We start from the raw sequence: 14,822 nt of genomic DNA on the forward strand, positions 1-14,822 counted from the left end.
AGTGCTCAAAAACAGAGACGTAATATATTATTTTACATTCACCCTGAAAACAAAAACAAAAATTCTATTGCAGTAATACTATAATATTGGAATACTAAAACAGAAATATTACAACAGAAATATTACAAGAATACATCTAGAGTAACTCTACCAAAATACAACAAAATGATTGAAAAATGAAATATCAAATTTAGTGCTTAAAAACGGGGACCTAATACATTGTTTTTCTTTCATTCTGAAAACAAAACAAAATACTTCAAAGTACTACTGCAGTAATACTATAATACAGATGGACTATAATACAGAAATACTACTACAACCAATACTACAAAATACAAAAACAGCAATTCTATTAAAATACCACAGAAATACTACTACAGAAATACAACAAAAACCCCACTTCAGAAATTCTACAAAAATCCTACTTCAGGAATCCTACAAAAATCCTACTTCAGAAATATTATAAAAATACTAGAAAGAAAATATAACAAAACTGCAACTACCGTAAGTCTATAGATATGCTACAACAAATCTTACTATAGAAGGGCTACAAGCAACTAAAGCAATACTCACGGTTCACGGATTCCTAAACTGCATGGGTCGTTGGGGCACCAATTTGGATGCAACTCTGGACAGCCTTTTCCACTGTTGACGGTCCCTGGCCTGTTCTAGGGTCATGGCAAAGTTGGCACCAGTCCATTCCTGAATGTTGTCGGCCCAGTTCTTTTTTAGCCCCCTTTGACTGCACCCTAGAGAATAGCAATACTACAAAATAAATTATGTGCTTAGAAAGGGGACTTCATATATTATTTTGCTTAAATTGTGAGTGTTTCAGACCAAGTTGATGAAACTCATCCAATTATAAACAAATATTAAAAAAAATCTTGGATAGGTCTCGAGGATCGGATCCTAGGCCAATTTTTTTTAATCAATGTGGCCGGCGACTCGAAAAAATTTCACACCCCTGGTTTAAGTCATTAAAAGTATGACTTATTTGTCCCTAGGTGTGAATGAGCGAGTGAGTTGTCTGTCTCTGTGTGCCCTGCGACTGGCTGGCAACCAGTTCAGGGTGTCCACTGCCCGAGAATTTATTTCTCTATGGGGTTCAGGTCAGGAGAGTTGGCAGGCCAATTGAGCACAGTAACATCCATCCATCCATTATCTGCATCGCTTATCTTCATTAGGGCCATGGGGGTGCTGGAGCCCATCCCAGCTATCTTCGGGCAGTGGGCAGAGGACACCCTTAACTGGTTGCCAGCCAGTCCCAGGGCACATACAAACAGACAAATCACTTATTCACACATAGGGACAATTTGGACCGGTCAATTAACCTGACATGCATGTTTTTGGAATGTGGGAGGAAACCGGAGTACCCAGAAACCCACACGATTACAGGGAGAACATGCAAACTCCACACAGGAAGGTTCGATCTCATGACCTCAGAACACGTACTAACCACTGTGCTGCCGTGCTGCCCCCACAGTAACATCATGGTCATTAAAACATGTACCGGTGGTTTTGGCACTGGGAGCAGGTGCCAGGTTGTGCTGAAAAATAGAAGCTTCATCTCCATAAAGCTTTTCAGCAGATGAAAGCATTAAGTATACCAAAATCTCGTGATAGCAAGCTGCATTGACCCTGCCCTTGATAAAACTCGGTGCACCAACACCAGCACCTGACATGGCGCCCCAGACCATCACTGACTGTGGTTACTGACACTGGACTTCAGGCATTTTGGCATTTCCTTCATAGTCTTCCTTCAGACTCTGGCACCTTGATTTCCGAAGGATATTCAAAATTAGCTTTCATCCAAAAACGTAATTTGCTCCACTGAGCAACGGTACAGGTCAGCCGTTTCTGCTGCTGTTTCTGGTTCAAAAGTGGCTTGAAAGGGGAATGCAGTACCGGTAGCAAATTTCCTGCAAATGCCTGTGCACTCAGCGGTGCAGTGGTTAGCGCTTGTGCAGAACAGTTCATGTCATGGGAACCTGTCGTGGGTTCGAATCCAGGTCCAGACTTCCTGAGTTTGTATGTTCTCCCCGTGCTTGCGTGGGTTTCCTACGGGCACTCCGGTTTCCTCCCACGTTCCAAAAACATACATTTCAGGTGAATTGGCCAGTCCAAATTGTCCCTAGGTGTGAATGAGTTGTCTGTCCCTGTGTGCCCTGCAACCAGTTCAGGGTGTCCCCTGCAACCTGCCCGGAGATGGCTGGGATGGGCTCCAGCCCCCCCGCGACCTCAATGAGGATAAGCGGTACGGCTAATGAGATGAGATGCCTGTGCACTGTGGCTCTGGTTACTTCTACTCCAGACTCAGTCCACTGCTTCTTCAGGTTCCCCAAGGTCTGGAATAGGCCATTCTACACACATTTCCTCAGGATTCAGTCACCTCTTCTGGTTGTGCAGCGTTTTCTGCCACTGTTTTTTTCCCCATACTGTCATGTCTTGATACAGCCTATTTGCTCAGCGATTTCTTTTTGTTTCTTACTCTCCTGCTTGAGGGTGTCAATGGTGGCTTCTGGACAGCAGTCAGGTCTGCAGTCTTACCCATGTTTTCAGTAATGAACCAGGCTGGCAGTTTTTAACAGCCTTTGGACTCATTTGCCGGTGTGTAGGGTTGACTAAGATGTTTAGTTCAGTTGCTTTTTAGAGCACCTTTTCATGATATGCTAACTTTTTGACAAGGACCTGTATATACTTTATATAATTATATTTGATTCTTCAAATTATTACTAATAAAAAAAACCGAATGTGGAAGTTTTTACTTTAACCACTTATTTGTCAATTTATGCTTGACTTATTTAGCCTAAATTATTGTTGTCTAAATTGACCTTATAATGTTGCTGTTTTTTATAATGGTAAAAAGTGGTATCCGTGGCTCAGCAGGTAATACAGGTTATCCATTTTGATGAACAATTATGCTCTAATTTGGGATTTTATTATACTGTATTTTAACCTTTTTTCCAAATTTACTTTATTTTTTTCTTCCTCTATTTCTACCAAAATAATACTCAAAATTAGCAAAACTGTCTGCAAGTTTTTTGTAAAGGTTCAATATCATCTTTGTCACAGTTCACCAATCCCTCGACTCCCAGGGTCCTTAGGGCACCACTTACTGCGCAAAGCCACTAGAGAGAAGTATCGGCCTCATTTTTAGGCAGACTTACTGAGAAACATGGCATCAATTCCAAGCATTTCTCTCATTTTATGCCAAGTATCTCATCCCAAAGTCGAGCAATAATAATCACTGTAAAAGCAGAACAATGTCAAATACAGAGAAAATACTGTATTTATTTATCATATTCATCATAGCTCACAATCACACACTTTCAAGTTAAAGCAAGTACAACTTTCAAACTTAAGAGCAGTATCCAAAAAGAAAAAGTGATTGTTCGAGTGCAGCTCAGGAGGGTCAGTTACAGTAGAGTCACGTTGAGATGTATAAATGGATAAAAGGGGGGCATTCAGTGGAAGCATGGACTCTCAGCCAACTTTTTACTCTTAACAATTTTGCAAATCAACATCGGTATTGGCCGGTGGCGGTAATAACGACGTTCCCTGTGATGCATCTTCACTTTTTAAGACGAGGAATGCTTCTCGGGTAATTCCAAGCAGCTCTCTCAGTCCTTTATTCTCCAGCTAGAGAAGACAAACATGATGATTAGTTCTTTTTCAGAGAGAGCTGAGGATTCGTTCGCTTTAACCTCGAGCCGTTGAATCTTCTCTTCGTCTTGACATAGCCGCCCTTCGTCCACCTCTATTGCTTTCCTCATGACGGAGGCCATCTCGTTGATCTTGTCGGCGTGTGCTTGGAGTTCCTGTGAGGGGAAAAAAAAACTTGAGCATTTTTGGGTATAAATGGACTGAGTTTATCTCAATTGACCGTCATGTGCTGCTCCTTCAGTTGCGTCACAATATTTGGGTCGTCTCTTTTCTTAGCCATGAGCAACCTAAATGTCTGCTCCTTGTATTTATTCATGATGAGCCCCATTGCCACCTGGTGTTCCTCCAATGATGTCCTCAGTTCTGCACAAAAATTTCGAAGAGGATTAACGAATCATAATAAAAACAATAAAAAAGCTTCCTCCACGCAAACCTTTGTTTTCTAACTGGAGAGCTCTGATTTGCCGATTTTCCTGCTGGATGCCCAGGATCAGACTGGATCGAGGACGATGACGTGCAACTTCATTTAGTGTGTCAATCTCCACTTGGTACTAATCAACAACAAAAAAATAGCTGTCATACACACCAGGGGTGGGCAAACCTTTTGACTCCTTGGCCGCATTAGTTTGAAAACATTTGCTCAAGGGCCTGGCTGGAGAATAAAAAAATGCAGATGTATGTAGTTAATGTTTTGTATATGCCGAAAGAGAGTCTTATATGTAAAACCGCGCCTATAAGAAAAAAAAAATCAAGCCAGATCGTGGTTATTAAAGCCTGAACCAGCCTGAGCACAGCCAACTGACTTGATTCGCAGAACCGAGCCCTAAGCAAACCCGAATTTTCATATTTTATTTGTGAAGACTCAGGAGGACTCGGACAGATGATTTTGGTCGAGTGCAACACGAGCACAGAATCCGTTGCGCGAATCCTCCGCAAAGAAATCTAAAAAAAGTGACAATGACAGGCGGATAATTTAAAAAAAGAAATTCGGCGAGAGAGAAGCCAGAACCCGAATGTAATGATTGATATTTTAGGCCTGACCCAACGAGAATTGTGCGTCGCCTTAAACTAAGACTTCTATTTTGAACAAAATAACATCGGGATGAGTGTTTCCACTAATGTTCTCTGTTTGGTAAATGGCAGTCGGTAGGGCTTGAAGTTATATACTATTTTATAAGCCGTTTTATTCCACTTATACTCAAAAATACTTTGTGTCACCTCAGCCTTGGGTTAAACCTTTTAAACGTCTGTGCTTTGGAACGTTTTGTTTGGTGTACTTATTACCTCGCCTGGGGCGTTAGAATGTGTGTGTCGTGCCCCATTCTGTCCGGAGGGTGATGACCTCTCACCCTTCTCCCAAGCTTCAAAGGACGATTGAAAAATTTGCATCAAGGACGGCGCAGACCAATCAGCCAGAGGCTTGGTCATGGGGCTGGACATTTGATCGCCATGTGTCATGAAAGTGGCCAACCAGGAAGCCCCCGCCGCTTGCTCTCTTTCGACACACACGATTGTATTTAGCGAGGAAGGAAGATGTGTTCAACGTTTGGATTCGTCTAATAAATTAATATGTGGACTATACTCGGCTCAAAAACTTCTTATGGGGCGGCAGTAGCTCAGGAGGTAGAGCGCTCGTCTTGGGATCAAGGGATCCCAGTTCGAATCCCAGCTCGTCCGTGTTACATGTCGAAGTGTCCTTGGGTAAGACACTGAACCCCTAATACCCCCAATAAGCAGGTTAGCGCCTTACATGGCTGCAAGGCCGCTATTGGGAAATGTGGAGCACATTGTAAAGCGCTTTGGGAAGTCATTGACTTGAAAAGCGCTATATAAATGCATATCATTCTCAGACTTCTGAATACGTTCCAACAGTAAGGAATTAGGAGTCAGATTTCAGTTTAGGAAATCTTAAAACCTTACAGGCTGCACAATTAACCGAAATTGAATCGATATCGCGATGTGACGTAGTGCGATTGTGTAACCGCAAACCACTGCATTTTTTAAAAATAATTATGGTTCCAGTTTGTTATTTGTGGAGTGTTTGGCCAACAAGAATTGTCCCATTTTGTGGTTTAATAGCGCCGGTCAATCAGAAGCAGGTTTTAATGGCACCAACCAATAAAGACGAGGCAAAGTTTGCAAGACGTGTGTGCTTGACTTTGATAGGCTGGTGTAAGCTGCCAGTCAGTCATGCTACACGAGCATTAATGGCCACCAAAACAAACGCCACAGCTTGATGCTTTAATGTCTCGTAACATTGAAAATAAATTAATTAATTAAATCACAAGCGGGTGCTCCCTGGATTTTTATCGCGTCCGGGAATTGACTGAGGGAGAGTCGAAAGGGAAAGCTATCAGCTAGGCTAACAACTCTTAAGCGACCACTGCCGAATGTGGCTAGTCACAAACGCCAGATCCATTACCAATAAAGCTGATGACTTGGAGTTACCGCTTCATTCGTGACTATTCCATTTTAATCATCAGAAAGACATTCCAGAGGTTGCAGGGACCCGACTCTAACGTGTAGCTTGCCAGCTGCACTATTAATCTTTTTTTTAAACTGAAAGGAATAGCCCTCCAATTTTATTGTCCTTTTGTATAATGACAATAAAGAGCATAATATTCAACTGCAATTCTGATTTTATTTGTACATCTAAGGTTGATATATTGTTACAGTTGTATACTCTGTCTCCAAGTATGTCATCGCAAGTTGTTAGCATGTTTATTTTCTCCCTGAAAAAAAAAAGCACAGAAATTGCACTTTTCTTTTAAAATTGAAAAACGCATTGAAATTGCAATTTAGGTATGAAAAATCGCAATTAGGTTTTTTCCCAAAATCGTGCAGCCCTAGAAGTTGGCGTATTCAGCTACAATGAGTGGTTTGGAGTGGCACATGGCTTAGGCGACATCCTGTGGGCATATTTAAAACTTTAGGTCATTGTTTGACAAGAAACAGCTCATTTTACTTTGTTACGCTTCTCTCAGCATTGTCTCGCAGACCGGATCAAATCCATAGGTGGGCTTCATACTGCCCACGGCCCTAGTTTGGTGACTACCGCTGTACAGAAAAGATACACTTCTTCATCCCAAGCCAAAAAGCATACCTGCTTCATGGCATCCACCCGCTTGTTGAGGAATGTTGTCTGCTCGATCAAAATCTTGGCAGCATTGTCGTGGTTACGGAGCCGTTCCACCAAAGTTTTGGCATCGGCCATAACTTTCTCCAAAGTGCAATTCATGTCTGAAGAGGCAAAAGAACCAGGATAAATTTAAAACAAGAATGGTCTTTGTTGTAATTGATACAAAGTAGTGAACATTGTTTACAGGATTAAAAGTGGCAATCATGGATAAACATGTGATGAAAGACTTAAAAACGGAATAAATAAAACTTCAAAGGAAGATAAGATTTAAAAGAATATTTGCCTAATACACGAAAGGTCTCCGGTTCAAGACTGGATGGAAACAATTGTTGGCTGGAGAGGGATGGGCGTCACCGGGCTGTACTTGCCCAAGACACACCACAGGATATGGTGCCCCTATGACACGACTGACCGAACATGATAGATAGGCAAAATTTACAAGGTAGTGCTTTAAGACTTGCCCATGTTCTAAGTGCATCAAGACAATAGAGTAAATAAAAATATTGAAATGACATGAGCAGCAACATGTTTTCCAGAATAAGAATAGAGGAATAAAATATGAATATAGATTATTCTATACACAGTGTTGAAATCTTGAAATGTGTTAATGCCTATATTTAGTCCATCCTTCCATTTTCTGTGCCGCTTATCCTCACTAGAGTCACAGGGATGCTGGAGCCCCTTGCTTCATTTATTCATTTATTATGTTGGACCAGGGTCACCCTAAGCTTGTTGCCAGCCAGTAGCTGGGCAGACAGAGAAGGACAACTCACTCGCTCATTCACACCTATGCACAATTTGGACGTACCAATTAACCTGAAATGTCGGAGGAAACCCACACAGGCACGAGAAGAACATGCAAACTACACACAGGGCGGACGTGGTAGCTCGAATTGGACGATGGACCTCCACACCGAGAGGCTGTGCGCAAACCACCCATCGGCTGTGTCGCCCTATATTTATATCTTATTTTGTGACTGGCATTTTTGGTAAATCAATATTATCTGAACTTGGTTACAAGGGCTACTATGTGAATTTGTCATTTGCCTCTTTATTTTCAACTTGGATTGAGGTGACGAAAGATGTTTACCAAAATCAAAAGATAATAAAATCTACTTTGACAACCTCAACTATAAAAGAAAAACAAGAACGTTTGCATCCTAACCAAAGTAAAATGTTTTCGTTATTCAGAGCAAAGTATGAATCAGTCATGCATTTCGAGGCTAAACAGGCTGTTGCCGTGCAACCACATTTAATGTTTTGATGAATATTAGCTATATGTTAAGAATGGAGCAATACCAAAAATTATATATTCTATATAGACGTAATAATCCTTATTGCGTGTAATAACCAAAATCTACATTACCTGGTGAGCTCAACACGCAAGACATTAGCTACTTCCTGTTGATGTTTTATAGCTAGCATTAACTATAGATAAATTAAAAAGTGGTTTCTATTGAACTCGTTTGATTCCAAGTAACTACGCTAAAAACAAAATGGTGTTGCAGTAGGCAGACTTTGATCGTTGTTGTAAAAAGAAGACACACCATTAACAATACAGATTACAAACGACAATATTCTATCCAACTATCTCCAATCTCATTTTGAGGGCAGCGAGAAAATCTCGTTGAATCTCGCGTGAAAGGACCCACACAGAGGACTGGAGGAATGCTGCTTGGGAGGGTGGGATGGCAGAGCTATGCCCTTGCACAATAGTATTGCCTTTTACACGCTGGTTAACTACTGTTAAAAGAAAATAACTCTGAAATTGTTTAATTGATGTTGAAAATGTCAGGAAAAAATGTTAAAACGTCATATCGTCACGTCATATTGTCAAATATAAAAAAATGTGAATATGCTTGATGGCTGTGTTTTGCTGCTGTTGGTGTCAGTGGATTTGTTCAGACCGAGGACAATCGACTTTGGCCTGGACAGATCTATTGACACTAACAAAGATGTTATATAATGAAATTGTGAATATGTTTGATTTTCGAGAAGGTTTGTTCAAACCTCACTTTGTGTTTGCTGTTAAAAACGTAATATTGGAATATAATATTGTGAATGTGCTTAATTGCTGTTGAGATTGTCATGATTGTTTTCTGTTTTTAGTGTCAATAAATTTGTTCAAACCAAAAAAAAAAAAGAATGTCCACTGTGGTTCTGGATTTGAGGACTTACTATGAAGCCCGGTATTGCAGTACCTGCGGGAACGGTGCATTCGCAATGATCGCAGCAAGGCTTTAGGGCTAGGACCTTAGCTTGGCCTTTTGGCTGAGAGTAAGTGTCCCGGCTCTTAGGCTTTGTAGCGTATTATGAACTGACCGATAACAGATAATGGATAATGAATAACGAAGATAGAACAATAACCCTTAAAAACCCCCGAATGTGAATCACAACAGAACTTCTAAAAATATTCCCTTTTGATACACTGGAATATTTGATTAAAACAATATGTGTTTTACCAAAAAAGAATTAGATTATATTTTGAAGAAATAACTCAATATATTTTGAAAATTACTTCTCAGCAAAGAGTGCGCCTCGCGATGGCACCGTTGAGTTAAATTGTTCTCTCCCCAAGTAGTAACCGAAGAAGACAGTAAGAATGGCGGATAGGCTAACGCAGTTACAAGATGCTGTCAATTCGGTATGTTGATGCAAAACATTTACCCTTGCTTACGATGCAAACACGATTCCCAAACGTATTTTATCAACCAATGTGTTTGTGTTTGTAGCTTGCAGATCAATTTTGTAACGCCATCGGGGTCCTGCAACAATGTGCTCCACCTGCCTCCTTCAGTAACATTCAGACGTCGATAAACAACGACCAGCCTGCAAACCAAACCGAAGGTGTGTTATTTATACTATCGTTTTGCAATTTGTAAGCTATATTTACGAGTACAAATTTGATTGAGGGTAAAAAAGAGCTTAATGCCATTTGTTTAGAGTCTAAATCTTGGAAGTTGTTTTCCTAGGGGTAAGATAACTCTGTTTTGGGATGCAAATATACAGTAAAATGTATTTTTTATTCGGGAAAAAAAAATCGTTTGAACTGCTTTTAGCGTTTACAATCACAGTCAATAAAGTCAAATGTCAGTGTGTTAGTAGTATTCCCAATTTATCTTTTCAACAACACAACATAGGTACTAAAGTTTTTTCTCTCGATATGTTTTGTTTTCGTTTTGTCATGTTCAAAATAAAGGTTTTATTTATTCATTCATTCATTCAAATTTATACCGCCTACAAAACCAAAATTTGCTTAAAAATGAACAGAGTACTGTTAAATTCTCTAAGTAACATATGTCATGAAGTGAGTTATGATATTAGGACTTATGAAATTGAATCCCGTTACTATACTAACAGTTTAGCTAAGAGTCTTTTATTGTATGTTTATGGCAAAGTGCCATGTCTGATATTGTGAACAATGTATACTAAGTTGTAATAAATGACAATAAGGTACGATTCTAAAACAATAGGATGTATTTCAAACTATTTTTGAATTTGTGACTTTGGGGTTCATAGTTTTTCCCAAGGGGAATCAAATGAGGTGACAAACGGCACCAATTTTACAAGTTATTTCTTTTGAACGACATAAATGCGTCCCTCTTTATTGTAACTTACTCTGAATGCTCAATTGTATTCCACTTGCAGAATATGCTCAGCTGTTTGCAGCTTTAATTGCCAGGACAGCCAAAGATGTGGATGTGCTTATTGATTCTTTACCGAGCGAGGAGTCTACGGCAGCGCTGCAGGTCAGTAGTTTTAGTGACTATAAGAAGAGCTTCATGCATCGGAAAAGCTTCTTGAAAGATTCAAATACTATTCTTTTTTGGCCTCATTATAAGTTAATTTAGTAGCCAAGTAATCTGCAGAGGGAGCAAAATGCACAACATCACTTAAGGTTGTTACTTTTACTAGTACTAGTGTTACTCTATCCATTTGAATAGTAAAAGTTAGCCCTAGGGTTCAGCTCTTGAGCCGCTTGTGTCTCTAAATCTTAAAACTTTAATTTTTATTTACAACAAGGTTTATATAAGGATTTATATTTCTTAAGGCTCCAGACATTTCTTTGGGAGGGATATGTTATGGCTCTGTTTACATTTTTTGTTGTCGACCCCTAGTGATGTGCTTCTCTGTTTGAAACCCTGAAGCGTGTACCGAGTATTTTAGATGAGCGGTTCATGTGTGTTGAATAGCGAAGACGTTTGTAATCACACTCCAGCCTCTCCAAACTGATTCAGAAAATGATTCGCCAGTTTTAATTGTAGTTCGAAATAAAATCGACAAATTAACACTCTGGTCTTGCATTGACTGAGTTGGATTTCACATTTTCATTTGTTGCATAAGTACAAACATAGACAAAGTAATTTGATAAAAAAAAAAAAAAACAACTTGTATTTGTAAAACCTTCATCAGATTAATAACAGTCTGATTTCCCAACACTTCACATAATTAATAATTGAAACAATTACCCATACCAATGTTGTATTTTTTTAAACAGTTAATAACTTGTATTTTTTTGGTTAATTCCTAAATCCAGACAATAAATAGTCCTCGAACATCAGTAGACTGTCATTGATGGCAATACTGTACAAATGTCCAGCCTCTACAGTATATTACGTCTATCTCTAGGTTTAGTATCATGGAAAATGATTACTAAAACTATAATAACATGGAATAATTATTTTCAATTACACCCTACTTGAGTTTCTACATTCTTTTTATAATCAATATGTTTATTATGTAAAGAAAATTACAAATACCAAGTTGAATATAACTCAATTCCTTGCTGTCGGATCCAAAATGATCACTACAATTTCAAAGGGGTTTAATTTCCTCCTGAATTTGTTTTGGGTGGGTCAAAAGATCACAGATATATTGTATTTGCATGTGCCACATTTAAAATGAACAGAATGCTCAACTGTTAAAAGTATTTCCTCTTCCCTTCCTGGATGAACTCTTGTTATAGTTAGTCTTTTTTTGACAATATCACATACTTTCCTCATTTGTAGTAGTTTATCTAATTTTCTGGAAAAACACAAATCGAATTGCCGCACAAACGGAATTCACAAAAACGGGCTGAGACAATTCCCCTACTTTTCATTAGGCGGCCAGTCTGCGGCAGCTAGAGGAGGAGAACCATGAGGCCGAGGCCCGTCTGAAAGATGTAGTCACCCGAGGTGATATGCTGCTGGAGAAGATCCAAAGCGCCCTTGCGGACATTGCGCAGTCTCAGCTCCGAACCCGCAATGGTGCGCCCAGCCAGACTTTTCCTACCGAATCCTGACCCTGCTCCCGATGACCCTTTAGTATTTGACTATTATTTATAACGGGGGTCTAGAACCTTTTTGACTCGGAGCCTTTGAAACAAAATAAATAAATATATATATATATATATATATATATGTGTGTGTGTAACCGCGGTGTACTTGTCCCACCAAAGATCCACATTCACGCTGGACTGGATGATGAGGTTTTTATTACAGAAACTGCAAATGAATGAGTCACAACATTAGCTTTTCTGCTGGCTTTGATCTCAGTAGCAGCTCTCTCTGGAAACTGCCCAACAAAGCATATCAAAGAGCTTTCTTTTCAATTTACATAAAATACATTTTAGAATATCATAATACATTTTTACATCCTTTTCAAGAAGATACTTTTAACAAGAGATCGTATAGTGGATTTTTAACGTTTACAATGAATTCAACATCATCTCATCTCATCTCATCAGCCGTACCGCTTATCCTCACTAGGGTCGCGGGGGATTCAACATATTTTTCTTTAGTCTGAATTTTAACCAACATCATCCTTTTTAATAAATATGAGAAAATAGAAATAAGAACAATAATGAGTATAAAAACGGGTACAATTTACCTGCAAATGAATGAGTCACAACATTGGCTTTTCTGCTGGCTTTGATCTCTTTGATCTCGACAAGGGGAATTAACATTTTAGTAAAACAGAAACAAAACGAAAATAAATCTAAACAGCTTGACAATATCAATCACATTACTGTGCATGTTGAGAGATTTGTCAGCCGGGGTTATAATGTTTAAAATTAACTTCTTTTGTGGAGCACCAAAAGATGTGTCTTACCAGTAGCAGCTCTCTCTGGAAACTGCCAACAAACCCCGCCTCCCGGTCACATGTCAGAATCCAAAACCAAACCCCACCCCATACCAGCAGATGGCACTGTTGGACTCATCATTGCAGGACATTTACCTACAACTGTACACATATTTCAGCAGGAATTTCAATGAAACAAAAGTTATTATTACACCTGTTACATATATATATATGTATATATATATATATATATATATAATTTTTTTTTCCAGAGCCACACCATATATTTTAAGACTACATTCAACTAACCAGCTAAACGTGCTCTCCAGACAAAAACTAATTATTCAGCCATTTTATTTCACTGTGTGACGTTTGATGATTTGGTATAATCTATAAAATAGTAATGCTAGAGCCTGTATCACATATCAACAGATATCACATAAAACATTTCTCTCCTGCTGTTACATAACATTGTTGAGTCTCATTTGGAATATTTTTTTTTTTTAAATAGTGGTTTTAAAAGTATTTGCAAGCAGCGGTCTCGTGTAAAAATGTCACAAAATACTGTAAAGAGAGGGATACGGATGTATTTAGGGGACTGCGTTAAGTGTGCAGTGATCTGCCCACTCCTACCACTCACTCAATGTAATTGAGTACTTGGCCTATGTTTTCCGGTGTTTGTAGTTTTTTCCGTGGGTTTTCCCCCTTAAAGTATCTAAAAAATGAACATAGATTGCTTGTTCAATGAGCTTCTCTAGAGATCCTTTCTATGAAAGGATCCCTAGAGCTTCGCAACCAAAAAGGGGTCTGCAACCGCCTGAGTAAAACTGTTGTTAAAACGTGGCTATATATTTTGGCCCGAACGTGGGGCTTACTGTGTAGCTTCGGTTTTGCATACATTCAATTCGGAAAGTCACAAAGAAGATTACAATGTCCCTTATTTTCTCTCCAGATAGTCTCATTTGGCTTGGGAGCCATACATGCCCGACCCCTGATTTACAGTAATCAGTGCTGATCTTAAAAATCCATGCTGGATTGTTCCACCCAGTGCAAAAAGGCGTATTGAATTATTTCATACTTTTTTTTTCTGGCTGTGGAGATAACCATTGTCTGACTCCAGTTGGTTTTCATGTTTTGTTAATTTTGTAAATGTTTACTCCTCAATGATGCATGTTTTGCTGCAACAGGGAATTTTGTAAATTAAATCCCAAATAAACAATTTTGTTTATCCTAAAGAGTTCTTGTTATTTGTAACACAAGCAAAGGAAGGATGTTTAATCCCCACGAGCAATGTTTCTTCTGAGGAAAATATGTGTTTTTGTGCACCTGTATGTTTCCTAACTTTAGATTTTGTACGCAGTACAAAGAGCAGTGGGAAAATGTCAAGCTGAAAAAGAAGAGTGATGCATATGTTTGGGGACCTGCAGTCAATTTGGAGTCAACTCCGAGGGTGTAGAGTTGTTTAGAAAAAAGGAAAACTAAAAATAGACTGCCTCAAAGCACAGTGGACAATGATGACGTTGGATTTACTTTAAAAAAAGCACCGCGCCCAGAATAAAGTGTGTTCTTACGTTATGGTTCTTTCAATATAAATGACCAGCAAAAATATAGTTTTTCACGAATTTAAATGGCAAACTCCAGATTTTTTAGGGTTTTAAAGGCAAACTATTCGTCACTTTTAAGTTTCAAACAAAAGTAAAATTCAAAGTACTGATTGGAATGGCAACTTGCATTGTTATTGAAAATATCATTTATATTTCGTTGTTTGTAATCAAGCACATGGGATGAATATGTGGCTATAATATTAAATTGCGAACAAATAGCATGCAAACAGTCGTTCCTTTCATTCACGCAAGGCAGACTGATGAATCTGCGACCAAGCAAAAGGGTGGTTCCAAACATCATATTGGCTTGCATTTGTGTTATCCTCGCCACGTGATTGGCCGGCTACAATTTA

At 39.0% G+C, this 14,822-nt stretch overlaps 2 protein-coding genes across 4 annotated transcripts; one reads left to right on the top strand and one right to left on the bottom strand.

Moving 5' to 3' along the window:
* Positions 1-3,271: 3,271 nt before the first annotated feature.
* fgfr1op2 (FGFR1 oncogene partner 2) lies at positions 3,272-8,459 on the bottom strand. Of its 3 annotated transcripts, none has more exons than XM_088347845.1 (6): positions 8,169-8,459; positions 6,767-6,903; positions 4,097-4,214; positions 3,884-4,026; positions 3,705-3,818; positions 3,272-3,639 (listed from the first exon to the last, which is right to left on the bottom strand). In XM_088347845.1, exons 1-6 carry the CDS (start codon positions 8,191-8,193, stop codon positions 3,502-3,504), a joined length of 675 nt encoding a protein of 224 aa, XP_088203971.1. In that variant the 5' UTR covers positions 8,194-8,459; the 3' UTR covers positions 3,272-3,501. The 3 variants fall into 3 exon arrangements, with proteins under 3 accessions (XP_088203971.1, XP_088203973.1, XP_088203972.1); XM_088347847.1 differs by lacking the exon at positions 8,169-8,459 and adding an exon at positions 7,611-8,137; XM_088347846.1 differs by lacking the exon at positions 8,169-8,459 and adding an exon at positions 7,086-7,563.
* Positions 8,460-9,348: 889 nt separating this feature from the next.
* On the top strand, positions 9,349-14,100 carry med21 (mediator complex subunit 21). Its single transcript, XM_088347849.1, has 4 exons — positions 9,349-9,446; positions 9,535-9,649; positions 10,451-10,551; positions 11,907-14,100. The coding sequence occupies exons 1-4, from the start codon at positions 9,405-9,407 to the stop codon at positions 12,084-12,086; spliced, it is 438 nt and encodes a 145-aa protein (XP_088203975.1). The 5' UTR covers positions 9,349-9,404; the 3' UTR covers positions 12,087-14,100.
* Positions 14,101-14,822: the final 722 nt, after the last annotated feature.

The sequence above is a fragment of the Urocampus carinirostris genome, chromosome 11, assembly GCF_059441175.1.
Source record: "Urocampus carinirostris isolate Australia breed hairy pipefish chromosome 11, RoL_Ucar_1.0, whole genome shotgun sequence".
NCBI classification, from domain to species: Eukaryota; Metazoa; Chordata; class Actinopteri; order Syngnathiformes; family Syngnathidae; genus Urocampus; species Urocampus carinirostris.

Bases quoted from the DNA above. Each gene is read 5' to 3' on its own strand.
- fgfr1op2 (XM_088347845.1), bottom strand. From the start codon at position 8,193: ATGTCTTGCGTGTTGAGCTCACCAG. The intron at 6,904-8,168 runs GTAATGTAGATT...TTGCCTCTTCAG, and splicing joins TTGCGTGTTGAGCTCACCAG to ACATGAATTGCACTTTGGAG. The intron at 4,215-6,766 runs GTATGCTTTTTG...GTTGTTGATTAG, and splicing joins GGGTGGATGCCATGAAGCAG to TACCAAGTGGAGATTGACAC.
- med21 (XM_088347849.1), top strand. From the start codon at position 9,405: ATGGCGGATAGGCTAACGCAGTTACAAGATGCTGTCAATTCG. The intron at 9,447-9,534 runs GTATGTTGATGC...TTGTGTTTGTAG, and splicing joins TACAAGATGCTGTCAATTCG to CTTGCAGATCAATTTTGTAA. The intron at 10,552-11,906 runs GTCAGTAGTTTT...ACTTTTCATTAG, and splicing joins AGTCTACGGCAGCGCTGCAG to GCGGCCAGTCTGCGGCAGCT.